We start from the raw sequence: 19,061 nt of genomic DNA on the forward strand, positions 1-19,061 counted from the left end.
GGAGAGGGGGCGGAATGGGAGCAACAGGCCAGGCGGAAAATCAGCTGCCCTGGGGGTGCTGGGGAATGGGACATGGGGCCCTTCCTCCTCTAGGGGGTGTCACCTTCAATCCACCCCACGGCGGGAATTGGCTGCCCGGGAGGTGCTGGGGAATGGGATGTGGGGCCCTTCCTCCTCTAGGGGGTACCAGTTCCGAACTGGCCCCAGAGTATGGGGGGACTGGCTGGCTCAGGGGGTGGGGAATGGGACATGAGGCCTTTCCCCTGTAGGGGCGCCAGCTCCAATCCACCCCACAGCGGGGAACTGGCTGCCCTGGGGGTGTTGGGGAATGGGACACGGGGTTCCCTTCTAGGGGGCACCAGCTCTGATCGAGCCCAAGTGGGGAGCCCGGGTGTCCAAGTTTTTTAAAAAAAAAAGGCAATGTGGAGCCAAGCTCAGTGCCCACCGTATCTCTTCCCGGGTCTCGTGGCCTGTTCCAGTCACGCGTGGCCCCTGTGCCTGCCCCTGGCTCCCTCTCCCTGCCGTGTTCACGCTCAGCCCCCCCACAAGGGGCTGGGCCAGGGGCTCTTACCAAAGTCACTCTGGCAGTAGTGGCGGATGCGCTGGGACTTTCCCTTGGGCATCTGGCACCTGCCGCAGCTCCCTATGGGGCACAAAGCCAGGGCAGTCGGTGGGAGGTGGAGGATCGTTTGGGGGGATGCAGACAACCCTGTTACCCTGCCCAACAGCTGCAAGCCATGGCGGAAGCCCCCATGGGCCGAGGGATGCTGTGTTGTGTCTAAGGGTGGGGCTGGGTGGGCAGGGGGGGGTCTGCTGTCCTGGGCACAGTGGGGCTGAAACCTCTTCCCAAAACACACACACACACACACATACACCCGACACCCTCTAGCTCCCCGTTGTGGGGCTGCCCAGCCGTGCCGGTAACTGGGGGGCGCAGACTGGAGCTGAGTGCCAGTGACCCCCCCGCATCCGCCCTCCCATGTGTTCGGGGTGTGGATGGTGGGAGAGGGTCTGGCAGTTCAGGCCAGGAGGGGTTTTGCAGCTGGGGAGCAGTGAGTGTCAAGAGCCCCCAGCCCCTCTGCCGGGGCTGGTCCAACATCCCAGCAGCCAGGGGAGCACTATGGACAAATGGGCCTGGGGCCAGGAGGATGTTTAGCTCCGGATCCAAACTTCTCCCAGGGCCATAGGGGCTCAGATCTGGGGCTTTGGTTCTGCTCGTTGGAGCACTAGGGGCCAGGGCAGAACTGCAGTTCGGATCCCGGTCTGGAGCCCCTCTGGGGTGGGGCGCTTCTCTAGCCCTGGCCTTCGCCCCGCCACCCCCATGGTGCTATATCTGCCCCCCACAGCAGAGCTAGGATCCTGCTGCCAAGGTGGCTTCCCCTGGGCTCTGCAATATGCCCCCGAGGGGTAGCATCCTGCCCCAGTCCCCTCCAGCAGGGGCAATCAAGGTACTGTCTGTCTATTGTCTGGGCCCTGGAGGGAAGACCCAGACAGAGTAGGCACCTGTTTGCGTTGTGTCTGTGGGTCCCCTCCGGGACCTCTCTGTGGTCATGTCCCTGATGCTGAGGTGCGTGGGGGGCACCAGTGTGGTCCAAGGCCCAGGCTGGGACACGCTGGGTGGGTCCAGGTCGATCCCTCTGGGCTGAGGCTGTCGCAGGGGGCTGGAGTCACCCTGGAGGTGCCCATGCCGCTCCCTGGGGAGCCAGAACTCGTACTCGATGCCCGGGTTCGGCTCCTGGAACAGGACCTGCTTAGCAGGGGGGAAGACGGAGAGCTGCCTTTGAGCCTACCCATCAGGCAGCATGAGCCCCCGGCGTCCCAGCTCCCACCTGTCCGGGGGCATACAACAGTCCCCCAGAGAGACCCTGCAATAACGAACCAGGGTGTGCAGCCCAGCAGCACTCGGGGGAGACCCTACAATAACAAACCAGGGTGTGCAGCCCCGCACTCAGGGGTGACCCTACACACATGCTGGGGGAAGGCTGTTCTCCCATGCACCGGGGTCCCTGGGGTGTTATGCTGTCAGGGCACCAGGGAGATCAGCCTGTGAAGGTGAGACAGAGATGGGGCAGCCCCTAAGCCCAGTTTGCTCTCTCCCCCAGCCCCCCTCACCATGACATGCAGATCCTCCTCTGTTGGCCCGGCTGCCTCGAGGGTCTCATGATTGTCCGCGTCCCGGGCATAGCGCACCGTGGTGCCTGCCACCTCGTACGTGCCCGGCCAGTCAATGGCCCAGTCCCCGTTGATCACGTACTGCTGCTCCCCATTCATCAGTGCTGCAGAGAGACACAGAGCGGCCTGAGTAAGAGAGAGGGAGGACTGGGGAGGGGACCTGGGGGGGGCACAGTGTGCGGGTCTGCTGGGCTCGGGGGTGGGGGAGAGGCACCTGGGTAAAGCTGCAAATGGTGCAATGGTATTGATCTGTAGCTGTGCCATCTGGGGGGAAGATGCACAAAGGGCCCCAACCCAGCATAGCTGGGCTAGGCAGTAAGATTTAGTGGTTACAGCAGGGGGAGGGAAGTGGGGTCTAGTGGTTAGAGCAGGGGCAGGGTGGGAATCAGGACTCTTGGGTTCCTTTCCCAGCTTGGGGAGGGAAGTGGGGTCTGGTGGTTAGAGCGGGATGGGGTTCCAGTAGTCAGGACTCCTGGGTTCTGGCTTAAAGGCACCTTCCCCAAGCACAATCAGGGACAATCTCGCTCTCGCCACTCCGACTGTCGGGACAGAGAGTCACTCCGAGTGGAATCATCATGTGGTCTGTGGGGGGGCGGAATCAAGTGAGGCAGGGCGGGGCTAACAAGAGGCCATGGGATGGGGATGGCTCCTCCTACCTAGGTAATTGCGGCTCCAGTCGGTGACCTTGATGCGCATCGCCCCTGCCGGGATCCTCGTCACGTTCTTGTACCCAAAGAAACCTATGGGGGCGGGGAGACAGGAGTCAGGGCACAGCTTGGGCATGTGGGAGGCTGGTTCCTCCCGGCACTGCAGCAATGTGTGGGCTGAACCCAACGGCGCCGCCCCAGGGGCAGCGAGAGGCCAGCTCGTCCTGCACGGCTCCCCCAACTCGCGTACAGGGCAGGGAAGGAAGCGAAGGCTGCGGCGTGGTTTGGAGCTGGTGGGATGTCAGTTTCACAGGCACACGCAGGCATGGGGGGCACTGGATGGCTGGGGGGGGCTTAAGTGGGGCAATGGGCCTTGGGATCCCTTCTCCCAGGGGTCACCACATCCAATCCAGCTCCGAAGTCACCATCACGGCCACCCTGGGTGGAAGCCCTCAATAGCAGCCTCTGGAGAGGCCCAGGACTGAAAGGGGCTCAGATGGCCCACTGTCCCCCTGGAGGCAGGGCTCAGACACGCTTTGGGGGTGTAGAAGGAAGCTTGCCCTGGCGCTGCCCTGTGGGGAAAGCCAAGCAGCTTTCTGGGGGCTCAGCCCTTTCCCCACAGGGGCCAGGCCTCTTCTCCTGGCATCACTAGGGCATGGCTGCTTGGGCCGTGCCAGCGTGCGGCTGGGCACCCTCCTTCCCTCCCCTGCTGCTACTCAAGGGGGCCTGAATTATTTGCTAAGCCTCTAGCAAGGCTGTTACTGTGCAGGGAGGGGCGTGGTGGGCACTGAAGCCTGGCACCACAGCAAATGGGGTTTTGCCTCCTGTTGCCAGAGCTGGTCCCCATCTCTGCAGCATCCCCCCGCCCCCATGCCAGCTCATCCACTCTATCAACTGCAAGGCTTGTGAATTGCCGTCGAGCAATGGGGTCGCTCAGTTCCTCCTGGCCAGTGGGTTTGTCCCGCTTGGTGTCAGGAAGAGGAAATGGTGCCCGGAGCAGGAAGGGGATGGGCTGGTGAAGTGCCAGCTCCGAAGGGCAACGGGCGGGGGGCAGAGCGTGCAGTGGAGGAGACAGAGAGGGAGCGTTGAAGCCAAGAGCCAAAGCATTCACCCCTGGAGAATCAATCACCGGAGGAGGGGAGCGCGGCCCGGAACACCCTCTGCACGAAGAGGCACGAGTCGTTCCTGCCATCACACAGGCCGCAGGCATCGCTCCGAGAGCCGGACCCCAGGATCCCATCGCAGCCCGCTGTCTGGTGGAAGGGGAAAGTGGGCGTCAAGAAGGGCGAGGCGGCTGCACCAGCTATCCCTGCCCGGCACAGGACGACCCCCAGAACGAGCTGGGGCAGGGTCAGCCCGGAGTGCTGGCACCTCCCCTCATTGCCAGGGCTGGAACTCACCCACCTATGTCCCCTGAATGCAGGGCCTGGGAGGTGGGTGAGCCTTATCCAGCATCCCTTGTTGCCAGGGTCAGCAACCCCTTGGGTACCAGGCACAGGGCGAAACCCCCCCTCTGCCTGGGTACGCCAGGCACTAGCAGACAGTACTGGTCCCAGTCCGGGGCCTCCCACGAGCCCCATGCCCTGCAGCAGCAAGAGAGCCCTACCAAGCACTGGCCACTGATGCAGAGATCCGGGGAGTCTGGGCTGCAGCGGGTCCCATCCAGCACTCTGCCGAAGGTGTAGTAGAAATTGTGTCCCACCGCCAGGCAGTTCAGGTCGCAGTGGTTGGGCGCTGGAGGAGAGAGCCAGGAATGGGAGCGGTTCCAGTTTAGGGGCCAGGAAACTAGCAGGCTCTGCCGTTCAGCAAGGGCGGCTGGAGAAGGGCCCCCAGGCTGAGAACGGAGATGCAGCAGGATGGCTGTGCCCCCGTGGGGGTGGATTCGAACCCAGGACTCACCTCCATGAAAAGGAACCCACTGGTACCTTGCCTGGCTCCCCAGGATGGGCTTGCCGTCATACAGGGAGCACTGCACGGCCCGGAAGGGCACCGAGCTGCCAGGACACTCCTGCAAGGGAAGGGCACAGGGCTGCAGCCTCACAGGGGACGACCCGCCTTGCTTTGGCCATCGGGCATGCAAAGGAATGGCAAAATGCCTCTGAGTCCCGTCTGTACTAGCAGAGACCAGCGGGCAGGTTACAATGCACCAGGCAGGGGCACCTGTAAATGGGGCAGGTGGCAGGGGCGGGGAACTGCAGGAGGCCCAGAATCAGGAAGAATGCTCATGCCCAGTGCTGGTCTGGATGCCTGAGCTCTGTCTTTCCAGGGAGTCAGATGAGACGTGAGTCTCGAGATCAGAGCAGCAGAGGGGCTGGGCTGGACAACACAGGAAGGAACCACCTACCGCGGGGCTCTGCCACCGAGACAGGATGGAACACGACCCAGTTGTGGCAGCGACAGACAAACTTCCAAGGGGATGGGACAGAGAAGCGGCCAGCTGCTAGCATCCACCCCTTTGGGGGCTGCAAAGCTCACGCAAGGAGTGGATGGAGAAACTGAGGCACAGAGAGGCAGGACCCAGCCAGGCCAGTGATAGAGCCAGGAACAGAACCCAGGTGCCCGCTGTCCTGGTCTAACACCCTACCCATTGCACCCTGGTGCCTCGCTCTGAGCTGGCAGCTCCGTGTTGCTGTGGCATCGTGTGTTGGGGGGACGACACAGTGCGGATATAAACTGGTTCAGATGCACCCCTCCCCCACTCCAGCCGCCGTTGCTCTGGTGCACACTCACGTGCAGCTTGCACACACGGTACTGCCGGGGCTCCCCTGCACACAGCTCCTCTTCAGGGAACCTGCAGTAAAAGCACCTTAGGACAGCAGCTCCCAAGCTGCCAGGCCTTCCATCTGGGTGGCAGGGCAATGGCGGGGTCCCATCATAGGCCCTGTGCCCTAAGGAGGGAGCCGAGGGGGGCGGGGCTGGCTCTGCCACGCCCGTTCCGGGCAGGGATTCTGGGATGTGGCATGTGGGATGCGGGAGCTGCGACCATTCGCTGGAAGAATGTGTGGTGGCACCACCACGACATAAAAGGAAAACAAGGGGGAAGGAAAAGGTGCCCGAAATCCCAGGCAGGGCGCAGAGCCAGACACCTGCCCAGCCAGCCAGGCCTCCTGGGGCTAGCCAAGGTGAGCGCTGCTGCTTGCCAAGACGCTCGGCTGACATCCCCGCTGAGGCTGGAGAGCTGGGGGAGTAGGGCAGAGCGTGCCCTGAATCACGCCCGATCTCGCCAGACGCCTCCCCGCCTAATCAGGGCAGAGATAAGGAACCCACTCACCCATGGACTCTGGCCAACCGGCACAGACAAATCCACAGGTCTGCACCCCGCCCGTGTCTGCCTGGGATCCCAGCCACAGCCGGGAGTCCCCAAAAGGGGACTGGTACCCCAGTGCACACCCCTCGGGGTGTGCGTCATGGATATCAAGGGATCATTGGGATCATCTAGTCTGATCCTCAGAGTCAGGTTGAGCCCAGTCACTTGGAAGGAGGGGGTGGGGATAGGAATAACGGGGGGAGGGGGAAGGTTGGGGGGCAGCTTATTCTGCCCAAGTTTAAGCTTTTTTATTTCTCTCCCCACCTAGAAATCAGGCCAAGCCTGTGTATTTTCCATGCAAAATGTCAAATGAAGCTTAAAAAATTTCATCCACAATTTTGTGCAGGTGGGAACATACAGAACATTCCTGCCTCCCCCCCCCCAAAAAAATTACTTTCCTTCCACATTTTCCCATGGAATTTTTCAGATTAACTAAAAATATAGTTATTCTCCTTACCCTGCCCTCCAAAAAAGGGGGGGGAATCCCAAATCAAACATTTGTCATTAGAACCCTCCCTCCAAGTTTCAATCCAAATTAAAATGCAAAATCGTCAGAAATGCCCCAGAGAAAAATATTTTTCCATGAGAACCTTTCGGGCTGCTGGAGAAATCAAGCCTGTTCCTTGGATCCCTGCCGGCTGGGCCATGGAATCCAGGCCAGCCTTTGCCCAGGACTAGCGCAGCTGGCCATGCTGGGCGCAGGGAGGTGAGAGGGTTCGGCTGACGGCCTTTGGGCAGAACTGGAGGTGGATTCCTGGGCCTGCCTAGAGTGGAGCCGGTGGTCTCCAGACGTGCATGTCGCTTTGTAACAGGGTGCATTGCAGAGGGGTCATTCGCACCCAGGGCAAAGACCTCTCCCGTGCCCCACATCAGCACTGGCCCTGTAATAACCAGGCTGAGATGCCCTGTGTTTGGTCCCTGGGGGAGGACGCCGTCATGCCTGTTCCATGCACAGTCACACGACATGGTGAGGGGTTCCCATGGTTCTCCCCCAGCCCCGGATCCTCCACTCACTGGATGCATTTCCTGGTGCGAAAGGAGGCGCCGTCCCCACACGTACTGGAGCAGGCGCTCCAGCCTCCCCAGGGCGTCCATTCCCCATGGCCTGGCTGGCGCCGATGGCGGGGATGAGGTTCCAAGCCGAATGCCAGGGTCTTGCTGGCTGTCCCCTACTTAAAGGAAGATGACAAAGTCACCCCTCCCGGATGGGCCAGTCCCTCCCAGCCCAGGCCTGCCCTGGCCCCTCCGGTTATACAAGCGACATTTCCCACAGGGGCCCCTCAACCCACACCAGGAGGGGTGCCTCAGTCCGTTTGCCCCCAGATCCTCCTCCACCCCACACCAGGAGGGGCTATCTGCTCCCCCCATACTCGCCCCACTCCACACCGGGAGAATCACCCACGTCCATCCACTCCCTTTGCCCCGTCGCCAACACACCCAGCCCAGTGCAGAGATGGCAGGTCCCCAAGAACCTTTCCCGGTTATTTTGTTACACAGCCCCTGGAAACCGCCACGCAGCTGGCACCGGCCCCCCAGGCTCCCTGCCAGTGGGGCATCCTGGGACACTCGCCACGGGGGGAGCACAGCTGTAGCACGCTGGAGAGAGCTGCTTCCAAGTGAACAATGGGGGGGGGCGCCAGCTCAGAGTCAGGCGTGTGGTTTCCATTCACGGTTTGGATGGAGGCCATGGGCGGCTTGTAGCTGTAACAATAAGATCTGAGATCTGCCCAGTTTGGGCCACTCAAGAAGAATTGGGAGGCGGGGGGGGTGGGGGAAGTCCGGGCCACATGGCTTTTCTGGTGGAGTCAACATCTTAGATCTCCCCCACCCCCACCCCTTTATTTTTGCTGGACAGTTATCATCACACAGTGAAATCACCCCCTTCCCTCTCCCCAGACCTGTAATTGTCTCCTTCTCTGGTTTCTGTCCCTTCCACTCTTTTCACTGAATCCTGCAGGATCCCTCCAGCGCCTGCTTTATCTCTGCTCCGACGACATTTGGAATGAAGAGTCCTTCCTGGCTTCCCATCCCCTGGCTCCCCCACAGCCAGGCCAGTCTCCCCTTCCGGTCCCGCTATCCAGTGTCCTTCTCAGACAGTGATCGGAACGGGGTGGAGGGACCGGCCTGGGGAGAAGAGTGATGAGCCCCAGGCTGGAAAGTCCGGAGCCAGATCTGGAGGGGAACTTCCCCAAAGGTGGGCGGGGGGGGGAGATGGATATACCTTTACTTGTACTGTCCTTGGCTAAGCAGCCCCAGGGGGATTGGGAGGACATGCCAGCACCCTGCAGGGGTGTGACTCACGAGACCTCAGCCACCACCATGAGAATGAGATAGATAGATAGATAGGTAGATAGATAGATAGGAATCTATTACACCGGTGCTCCCTTTGCCCATAAGAACATAAGAACAGTCCTAATGGGTCAGATCAAGGGTCCATCTAGCCCAGTGTCCTGTCTTCCAACAGTGGCCAATGCCAGGTGCACCAGAGGAAATGAACAGACCAAGGAATCATCAAGTGATCCATCCTCCTGTCGCTCATTCCCAGCTTCTGGCAAACAGAGGCTGGGGACACCATCCCTGCCCATCCTGGCTAATAGCCATTGATGGACCTATCCACCATGAACTTATCTAGTTCTTTTTTGAACCCTGTTATGAGCTTGGCCTTCACAACATCCTCTGGCAAGGAGTTCCACAGGTTGACTGTGCATTGTGTGAAGAAATACTTCCTTTTATTTGTTTTAAACCTGCTGCCTATTAATAAACCTGCTGCCTATTAAAAGCTTGAAGCTGGAAGGAACCTCCAGGCCCAAATCAGTTGCTGAGTCTCTGGGACTCCCAGCTGCTGCATTCCTGGGGCCGGGTGTTGGAAAAAGCAGAGATGCAAATCTCCTCCTCCCCTCTGCACACAGATTCACACGCACGAGCACACACATGTGCGTACAGGCACACATAGAACACCAAACAAATATTATACACACACATGCGTGCATGGAGTTTTGCAGGCCTTGTACTACACACATACCCACACGCACACACACATGGATGCACAGGGGCCTGACCACCGGGAAAGCCAAGTGCCAGAAGCTGGTGAGAGACACAGGGCTGGCCTGTGAGTGCAGAGCATCCCCCATGTGGAAGCTGACCCACAAATGAGCTGTGTCAGGGTCCAGTGGTCACCCACTCTGGTGGCAAACTACAGCCTTCTACCACAGGCCTCTTTGATGCTCCCTGGGGCAGCTACCATCCCGGGCAATCAGCCAGACCCTGGGGGCTCAGCCCCCCTCTCACTCAAATGTCCCCTGGAGCTGTGGGCGGAGCAGATGCACCCAGGGCCCATACATGGTTGCCCTGCAACCTTGTGCCAAGTAGGCACAGTGCACAACTGTTGTGACCAGATAGTGTTTGCACCAGGATGCAGAGCTCTGCCATGCCTGCAGAGAGGAGCCCCTGCCTGTGTCCTTAACCCAGCCCCCAGCCCTAGGACAGGAGGGATGATCTCAGTGCCGTGGGTGGGTCCCTGCCTCTGTGGTTAGGGTGGGGGAGGATGCAGGCCTATTTGGTAATTTGCACACCAGTTACTTCTTGTCTGCAGCGTGTTTCCTGGGGCCTGCGCAGGGCCTTCTCCGCCACGCCCAGAGCTGGGATTCCCAGGGCCCCTTCATACCCACCACTGCTGCGCTGGGTTAGATTCTTCCTTTGCTGACGGGCTCCCCTTGTGACACCCTCCCTCTCTCTCCCCCTCGCAGTGCAAATGCTGCTCAGAACGCAGGCACCAGCCCACTGTGGAGTTTACAGCCGAGCTGGCCTGTGTGATCCCATGATCAGAGCAGCGGGAGGGAGCCAGGACACCTGGGTTCTCTCCCCAACTCTGGGAGGGGAGTGTGGGGGGCGTCTAGTGGGTTAGAGCAGAGTGGGGCTGGGAACCAGGATGCCTGGGTTCATCTCTAGCATTAACTTGCGGTGTGGCTCTGGGCAAGTCCCTTCTGGGACAAAAATATCCCCTGGCAAGGAACATTACATCAGTGTCCAGCCACCTCACTATTTCACTGACGGTTTCTCCCACGAGCGAAAACCCAGCCTGTTCTCTTGGGGCGCATGAGACGTTTGGACAGGAAGCATCTGTACAAATACGTAACACGCAGAATATTGGGTTCCAAACCCGGGGGAGGAGAAACGTGTCACCTGCAGCAGGGTGGGTCTCCGAGCTGACTCAATGCACACTGAGAACAAGTCACACCTGTCAGCTCGGCCCCGCCCTGTCGTAGTGATTCCTCCTGGCCACCTTGGGTAACCCCCAAACAGCGTCACACCTGCCCTGCGTTGTGGCTTACTCGGCACCCCCACATAACAGGGCCGATCAGTATCAGCTCCACGGGCATTCTGCACTGGGCCCTCTGGGAGCCGGCCGGAGAATCCCAAGGCCTGGGCTGTTAACTCCCCAGCAGATGCTGGGATTAATGAGCTACAGGCAGAGCTGGAAATAAACAGGGAGATGGGGAGGGTCATCTGGCAACTGGGAGAGAAGCAAACGGCCAGGCCTGGCTGGATCAATTCACTGGATCCTGGACAGGGGTCTCCTATGCCAGTGCCCAAGCCACCCCACCCCAAAGGGGGGACCAACCCAGCGACCTGACCCTGACGAGCTGCCAACCCTGCCTCCCGAGGAGCAGACAAGAGGGGAGGGCTGGGTCAGCCAGTTAAAGAAACACAGAGCAGCTCTGGCTGCAGAGGAGTAAAGCAGCTGAGAAGAGAAGAGACTATTTCCTGTATGACGAATGCAACATGCCTCCTGCAACGGAGGCCCACTGCTGCTGGAGATGGGGCCCTGACCCCTTGTGGCTGCTACCGATCCCCCACCGCTGGGGTCTGTTACTCCCAGAATCTTGGCCAGCTTCCAGCTGGAGGCATTTACATCCTATCTCCCCAAAATCTCCTCTATAGCTGTTGTTGCTTTGTGTTGTCAAACAGCTGCCACCTCTCACTCCAGGGGGGGCTGCATTGCAGTGGTGAGTGGGAATGCTTAGATAAGGAGAGATGAATTGCTATCTACCAGTCATGTGGTTTCATGTTCTCTGTGTGTGTATATCAATCTCCCCTCTGTTTTTTCCACCAAATGCATCCGATGAAGTGAGCTGTAGCTCACGAAAGCTTATGCTCTAATAAATTTGTTAGTCTCTAAGGTGCCACAAGTACTCCTTTTCTTTTTGCGAATACAGACTAACACGGCTGCTACTCTGAAACCTATCTACCAGTCAGTTAGCCAGATACAGTGGCATTGTGACCCTTGGCAAGTGCTTAGGGTTATTTTTATTTCCAGAGCTTTGGGAGCGGAGGCTCCCATGCTTCAAGGCATGAGCCAACCCGTAAATCGCAGGGGTCAGGAAGGAAATTTCCAAGGGGGCAGGTTGTTCTATTACTGTCACTGCAGGGTTCCGCACACCTGCCTCTGAAGCAGCTGGTGCTAGCCACCATCAGAGAAGGGACGCTGGGCTAGATGGGCTGTGGGTCTCATCCTGCCTGGTAGTTCCGATGTTCATCGCTTGGTATATATCTAGGCCTATTGTCTGTTAGGGATCGGCGGGATCCTGCAGTTACAGGTGGTGATACCACGACGTGCATCAATGGGGACAGATATCTTGGGAGATGTTCAGATCCTATATGACCCTGACTCTGCTGCAGGCTTGGGCCAGGCCTTAGTGAAGGTCTGTCCTCCAATCTGGCCTGTCCACGTGGTCTCTTCTCCTCCACTTACCTGAGTGCTGCCGATGCCCCAGCCAACACTCAGCCAGGTCAGGAGCAGGACGGTCCCCAGGGAACTGTGCCTGCAAAAAGCCAGAGAGAAAACTCAGCGTGGATTCCAGAGTTTGCCCTGTCCGGCATATCAGCCCCCCAACTCCCCGCTAGGTGGCAAAGGCTCCCACATTGCCTGCCTCATGGAACTTACACAGACCAGGCAAAAGAAGCATTTTGAACCCCCATTTCACAGAGGGAGAGACTGTGGCCCAGGGAGGCGAGTGACTCACCCAGCGTCACATAGAGAGGCCGTGGGGGAGCTGGGATCTGAACGCAGGTCCCAATCCAGTACCTGACTCACTGTCAGTCGCATGCTGGCCCCAAGTGTCCCTGAAATGCCATGGGCCGAGGCTGCTGTTCCAGCCCAGGTAGGCATGGGGGGAGCCAGTGAGAAAAGCCAGGCTGGTGTAATTCTGCAGATTCAAGGGCGTTGGAGAAGCAGCCAAAGCTATTGAGGTTGGCCGGTTCTTAGAGGCACCTGGGGGAACAGGGATGGGGGGGCCCCTCTCTGGAGTGTGTGTCCCCCTCTTAGTTACCCACATTCATGTCTACAGGTGCATAACAGACACAAGGGAGACAGGAGCCCTGCGAAGCAAGCTTGGCTTGGTCCCGGCCCTCCCCACAGATTTCGGCCTGAGCCAGACAAGACACACAGAGATAAGACAAGACACAACAGCTCAGGTGTGAGATCATCAGGGAAGGGAATAAGGTGGGGTGGATTCCTACAATCCAGGGGGGTGGCGGTCTGATTGGAGATGGGGGGGCTGGGATGAAAAATGTGGGGCCAGATTTTGACCCTCTCCCCTGCCTCTCCAAAACAAATGTCTTTGTTTTGGGGGGTTCAGTTCAGACCATTGGGTGGGGGGGTCAAACTATGAAAGCTGCATCCACATCTGGGTTCCAGGTCCAGACCCCGCAAATCTGGGGATGTTTGACTGTGGAGTGAGGTTAGGTCCTTGGCAGAGATGCGGGGGTGGGGGGAGAATGGGGTGGGGGCTGGGAGGGGCAGAGGAGACAAGAGCAGAGAGGCCAGGTGCCTAGGATGCAGGCCGGTCTCATGGGTCGGGCACTGGCCTGCAACTGGGACCTAGGTTCAATCTGAGTTTGTGCCACTCCCCGGGTGAGCCTGGCCACTCCCTGAGTCACTTTTCATTCCCCATGGGCCGTTCAGCTGCTGGCCACTCTGCCTGCCTGGAGAACAGCCCGACTGGGAGGCATTGCTCTGTTCCCCCCTCCTCCCCCCCCACCCCCTCAGCCCCGTGCGGCATTGGCAGGACAGGGCAGAGATAGGATCCCGCGACCCCTGCTGGGAACCGAGCTGAAAGCAAGAGGTGAAACCCTGAGCCGCTGGCAGAACTGTCAGGGCACTCGATGGCTCCTGCTCCGGGCTTTGGGGCTCTTTTCCTGGGAGATGAGTCACGCAGCCAGCCTGGGATGTGCAAAGCGACCTCGTCTCTCTGCGTGAGGAACGCCACATCCACTCAGCAATTAGCCCTGCACAAAGGGCGCCAGCGTCTAGGATTTGTCCCGAGCATTTCGAGACCAGAATGCTTCTAGAATATGCAGGCTGCTTCTAGAGCATAGAACCGACATAGTGGCTAAGAGGCTCATGCCACGAGCTCACCTTGGGTTCTAGAGCACTTCAGAACTCGGGGCAGGGCTCCGGGTGCCTGGGGCTGCACCCCAGGCAGACGCACACAGGTACAGAGTCCCTGCCCCAAAGGGCTTGTGATCTATGGGGGCGCTGGACTGCAACACCCGCCTGCCCGTCAGCCTATCCTGTGGGTTCTAGAACTTGCAGCCTGGGTTCTAGAATGTAGACACCACGGGCTCACATGGGGTGCGAGGAGGCTGGGTCCCCTAGGCCTGCACAGGGTTCCAGAGCGCACACGGGTCTGGGACGAAGCAACACGCTCACGTGGGGTTTTCGAACCCGGTGGGTTCTAGACTGCACCCCGGTTAGAATTCCTTGAGCTCTAAAACATAGAACCCTCCTCAGAACAGCGTCTGGCTTGAAGGATTCCGGTTCTATGCAGGGGAGAACAAGCGATTCGTTTGCCTTGAAAAATTCTATATTAACCACCCCTCCTCCCACCTCTTCTGACCCCCAGCTGCCCTGGGTTTTCCTGCAGAGTCACAGAAGTTCAGGCTGGGAGAGTCCTGCTGGAACGTTGTCTCCATCTGTCCCTGCTCCCCCTGCCTGGCTGACGCAGGGAGCTTTTAGAAATGAGTCCCTACATCGTTCAAAAGATGAGTCAGACATGGAACAATCGGAGGTGCGACTGGGGGTATAGTTTTGTGTTTGGTCCCTTTGCAGGCCCCAGAACAGAACACGCTGGCCAGAGCCCTGCCAGGACGCCAGCCTGGGTTGGTGATGGTTTCACTCGCTGGGCCAAACCCTGCCCTGCTCTCTAGAGATACACAGGAAAGGAAGGTAGAATCCAGTCCACGGTGCAGAAACAGGGCCCCAGTCCTGCAACCGGACACACACTGGGCCTGATTCTCCTCTCACTCAGGCCAGAGGGGGATGGCATGGGTGAGTGAAGGTGGTAGGATCAGACCTATTCACCACTCTGAGATGCCCTCTGGGTGTGCCAGTGCTGGCGAGTTAATGCCATGCCTGTGTGTGAGGATGCTGGAGGGGCAAGGATCCCCAGCTCCTGGAGGTACCCTTGGTATCCTATCCTCACAGATCAGAGACTGCAGCCAGCAGATCACCAAGCCTTCCGTGTGGCAGCTGGAGCTGGATGATTTGCCAAAGCAGGGCACAGAACGTCAGTGGCACCAGCACCTGGCACACCAACTGCCCCTGCCAGGCCGGAAGGGATGCCATGTACATGCAGAGAGCACCCACGGAGTCCATCTGAAGCTATGGGATCAGGTGGGGGGAATTCTTTTCTGATCTCACAGGCTCTGGTTGAGCAGGTTTTATTGGAGCCTGAACTGTTCCTGATTCAGTATCACAGCAAGCTGCAGCAGCCGGGGATGCTCCACCTGGGACATGACAAGTTTTCTCACGTAGCCCGGGGGGGTGGGGGACTGGACAGGACGGGGAGGACAGGATGTAAGAACCCTCCCAGCTTCTAAATCACAGTGAAACCCACACACCACACCCTGCAGCCTGCCCCCACTCTGCCTTAAGCAAGCACCTTACGCTGCCCCAGCCCAGGTCAGTTGGCGCTAATAGACCATCTCAGTGGCCTGCCTGGCTTTTGCTGGCTGAGGGTTCCCTGTGCTGTTACTCTCTCTAAGCTAAGGACGGGGAAGGAGTATGATCCAGGAGTTAGAAATGGCGAGGACTGGGAGTCAGGACTCCTGGGTTCTGTTTGCTGACTGTGAGCAAATCAGTTCCCCGCTCCATGCCTCGGTTTCCCCCGTCTGTACATTTGGGGTGAATAACATTTGTGGAGGTGGTGGGGCTCCCATGACTAGTGCTTGCCACACATTTGAAGAACCTTCAGGCGACAACGGCTAGAGAAGGGCAGATTGCAAAGGTTTAATAAGAAAGTAATACTCTTACCAGACGCTCTGGGAACCCATGGTCAGCTGGCTGGATGTCAGGCCCTCCTGGCACCCCTGGCTTTCTGTGCCCGCTCCTCTCTTTCCGCTAATCCTGGCATCAGGTGGGTGCTTTGCCATCCCAGCTCCCACCTGTATCTCCTGGATGCTGGTGGCTTGGGCTCCTTCCCAGATGGGAGCTGGGAACTATCTGTCCCAGGTGCCCGACTTTCTCCCAAAGATTTCAGCCTCCGATCAGACCTGAGCACCCTGACGGGGACTTTCACATGGGGGAGAGTCCAGCCCAGCTCCCCTCTCCAGAAACTCCTGCACTCTCACTCCCAAGCAGCCCGTAGCCTTGGAGTCTGGCCCGCGTTGGCTTGGACGGCGTCCCATGTGCTGATCCTCCGGGGGGGGTGGGAGGGAGGTGGGGGACGTGCCAGGGTAACCGGTTCCTGGGTTTAGCTGTCCCAAAACGCTGGGGGAAGGTGGGTTCTCATGCTGGATCTCCCAGCCACGCAGTGTCCTGTGCGGTTCCTCCAGGAGGGAGCTAAAGCCCTTTTCCTTTCTCCTCCCCTTACGTCGTTTCACTTTTTAATGCTCTGATCCTGCCTACAACAACTGGCGTTATTAATATTCATACCCAAAGGTGCACATGGCCGTCCCGGTTTCCCACTTAACCCTTAAAGGCCTATGCTGCTCTGACAGGGAACACACCACGGCCGTGCCCTTCCCTAAAGGGAGCAGGGCAAACTGGCTGGGCGAGTCCCAAGTGTTTTCCCCTTTTGGAGGAAAATGCTGAAAAACCCTTGCTGATTTGTTTCTATCGGGCTGAGTTTGGAGCCAGGGCAGAAAGGATAAGTTAACCCTTTGATCCATGGCATTTTCCAGGCTGTCAGCCAAACCTGCCTTCAGGAGATGTTGGGCCATATCAGCTATAAATAAATACACAGGGCCAAATTCAGAGCTGGTGGAGGAGGGTGCCAAGCAGGCCAAAGCCAGGGGTGATGTAAATGACTTGTGGAAGCTCCTCAGCCGGGGTCACACAGGCCTGCTCCTGATCATGCTTCAGCCCCAGTGTAAATCAGGAGTAACCCATAGGAGAGGATGGAGTCTCCCCGAGGTTAGGGAAAGGGGTCGAAACGTAGCTTGCACCGGTCTGACAGCCAGCGGGGGGTGCAAGGGATGTGATAGAGGTCTATAAAATCATGAGTGGTGTGGAGAAAGTGAATAAGGAAAAGTTATTTACTTGTTCCCATAATATAAGAACTAGGGGCCACCAAATGAAATTAACAGGCAGCAGGTTTAAAACAAATAAAAGTAAGTTCCTCACACAGCGCACAGTGAACCTGTGGAACTCCTTGCCTGAGGAGGTTGTGAAGGCTTGGACTACAACAGGGTTTAAAAGAGAACTGGATAAATTCATGGAGGTTAAGTCTGTTAATGGCTATTAGCCAGGATGGGCAAGGAATGGTGTCCCTAGCCTCTGTTTGTAAGAGGGTGGAGATGGATGGCAGGAGACAGATCACTTGATCATACCTGTTAGGTTAATTCCCTCTGGGGCACCTGGCATTGGCCACTGTTGGAAGACAGGATACTGGGCTGGATGGACCTTTGGTCTGACCTAGTATGGCCGTTCTTATGTTCTTAACTCACCGCGTTGAGGAGGGGAAGATGACAGGGTAGGGGGAGAAACAACCTGAGACTCCATCCAGTCCTGCCGGCTGCTCCGTGACACTCACAGGTGGGCCAATCAGTGCAAGTTACACTGATGGCCACTGTGTCTTGTTCTGTTTACACTGACTCCTGGCACTTGCTCTTGATTCACACTGGTGCCAATGACGGGGGGGTCAGGCCCAGTGGGCAACCCGCTGCACAGCCCCCCCCCGTGGAGTTTGGCCCACTCCCCCGCTCCGTGCATCCTCTGCCACTGCTTGTGGCTTTGTTGTTTCAAATCCAACCTGTTTCCCGCAGAGTGGAAATCCTGCCCCTTCCTGCAGGCCAGGGTTACAGCAACCCCTGAGCTTCCCAGGCAGTGCCGGGGCTGAGCTCGGTGCCGGCTCATCCCAGCCGCAGGGACACGGTGCTTCCATGCAGTTCTTTAAGGCAAAGTTCCCCTCCTGGCTAGGCCCGTCGGAGGGGGCTTGAAGGAGCTCAGTTCCCATCAGCCTGCAGGTGCCGAGTGCCGGGGCTGGGCTCAGAGCTCATCCCAGACAGGTTGTTTTTGGCGCCGTTCCCTGCCCCACTGCAGTGGGGAGCCAGCGGGCGAACCCCGGGAGGTGACCAAGATACGGGCTCCAGCCTCGACCCCAGCCAGGGCCAGCCCCGCAAGGGAGATCCTACTCCAGGGGGATGCCAGGCAGGGCCTGCTGCCTGCCCCAGACCCTCCTGGCAGGGAGGGCAGAGATGGGGACCAGAGTATCAGGGGCTTGTCCCCTTGCCCCTCGCAAAGCACCAGCTCCCTGAGCTGATGGGGAGAGGGGAGGTCCTGGTTGAGGCTGTTGCACATGTGGGAGGGGGCAGGCGATGCTGCGCTGTGCCAATGCTGCAGGGTGATGTGGGGCTAGGTGCCCCGGGCACACGGGTGATATGCCAAATCTGGCCATATGCCCAGATCTCATTGTACTGGTACCAACAGCCAGTGCAGCCTCCAGGCAAACTGGCCTGACCCCACGTGGGAAGGGAGGCAGCCGGGCCGAGGTTGGGAGGAATCCAGGCTTTGGCGCCGATGTCCCCGGTCCACCAGCAGTGCCAGCCCCAGGGAGCTGGGCTTGCCTAGCCCATGATCACAGTCTGGCTGGGGGGGGTAAGACCCCCCAGGTTTGAGACTGAGAGCTTGGAGGGCTTGCAGCTGGTGTGGGTGGGTTGTAGGGTTGGGGGGGGAGCAGAGCTGGACGAGCCCAGGAGAGCTGGGGGAAGAGGCTCTTGTGAAGCAGCACCAGGCACGGCCACCCACACTGGGACAAACCAGGCCCCACAGCCAAGCCCCCTCTTCCCAGCTCTGGGCTGGGCAGCTCAGAGCTCCCCCGGGGTGTGGGGATCAGGGGGCCAGGTTCCTTCCCTCTCTTTGCTTATGGGCTCTGAGAATTCCCACCCTGCATCAGTCCGCCCCGAGAGCCCTGCCAGCCCCCCCTCATGTCCCTCCCCACCCCACAGCCATCCCCACTCCATGCCACCAGCCCAGTGCTGAGAACACTGGGGTAACAGGGATGGGGAGGACCGCGGGGAATGGCAGTCGGGTAAACCCTAGGGCCAGGGAGTGGGGGGCACGAGGGGTTGCCAACTTTGATTGGATTCCTGGAGGTTCCATCACATGACATAATCATTAAAGGTTGATCTTTAATTGCTGGAAGCTCCAGGACAATCCTGGAGGGTTGGCAATCCTAGGAGGGCCTGATGGTTGAGGGACTAGAGAGAATGGAGGGGCTGCGAAGGATGGGCAGAGTGGGGGTGGGGGGGTGCAAGGGGCTGGGAGAGATGGGGAGAGTGAAGGGGGCTGCATCTTTTGCTGGAATGCAGCTGACACCCCCTCCCACCCCGAGAACAAGGCCAGTGCGTGCAGTGCATGCTGGGAAACAGGCAGCTCCTCGCACCTGCAGCTGGGCTGCGCCTTGTTCTCCTGCCAAGGCTGCTTCAGGAGTGGG

General features: G+C 58.9%; 2 protein-coding genes across 2 annotated transcripts in view; both read right to left on the reverse strand.

The window, feature by feature from the left end:
- The window catches only part of LOC119848379 (CTD small phosphatase-like protein 3), a 24,097-nt gene extending 15,663 nt beyond the window's left edge, over positions 1 to 8,434 (reverse strand). Inside the window, exons 1-2 of the mRNA XM_043502681.1 lie at positions 8,428 to 8,434; positions 7,295 to 7,298 (exon numbers count right to left, since the gene is read on the reverse strand). The gene's annotated coding sequence lies outside the window, so the exon portion shown is untranslated. The remainder of the gene's footprint in view (positions 1 to 7,294; positions 7,299 to 8,427) is intronic.
- The window catches only part of ADAMTSL5 (ADAMTS like 5), a 17,909-nt gene extending 1,793 nt beyond the window's left edge, over positions 1 to 16,116 (reverse strand). The window contains exons 1-11 of the mRNA XM_038384120.2: positions 15,440 to 16,116; positions 11,879 to 11,948; positions 7,141 to 7,295; positions 5,550 to 5,610; positions 4,719 to 4,827; positions 4,426 to 4,553; positions 3,949 to 4,072; positions 2,829 to 2,912; positions 2,113 to 2,276; positions 1,504 to 1,747; positions 572 to 643 (exon numbers count right to left, since the gene is read on the reverse strand). Coding sequence (XP_038240048.1) covers positions 572 to 643; positions 1,504 to 1,747; positions 2,113 to 2,276; positions 2,829 to 2,912; positions 3,949 to 4,072; positions 4,426 to 4,553; positions 4,719 to 4,827; positions 5,550 to 5,610; positions 7,141 to 7,295; positions 11,879 to 11,948; positions 15,440 to 15,558 — 1,330 coding nt within the window. The 5' untranslated portion in view covers positions 15,559 to 16,116. The remainder of the gene's footprint in view (positions 1 to 571; positions 644 to 1,503; positions 1,748 to 2,112; positions 2,277 to 2,828; positions 2,913 to 3,948; positions 4,073 to 4,425; positions 4,554 to 4,718; positions 4,828 to 5,549; positions 5,611 to 7,140; positions 7,296 to 11,878; positions 11,949 to 15,439) is intronic.
- Between the last annotated feature and the right edge of the window lie 2,945 nt (positions 16,117 to 19,061).

Source organism: Dermochelys coriacea, chromosome 25 (assembly GCF_009764565.3).
Source record: "Dermochelys coriacea isolate rDerCor1 chromosome 25, rDerCor1.pri.v4, whole genome shotgun sequence".
Classification (NCBI taxonomy): Eukaryota; Metazoa; Chordata; order Testudines; family Dermochelyidae; genus Dermochelys; species Dermochelys coriacea.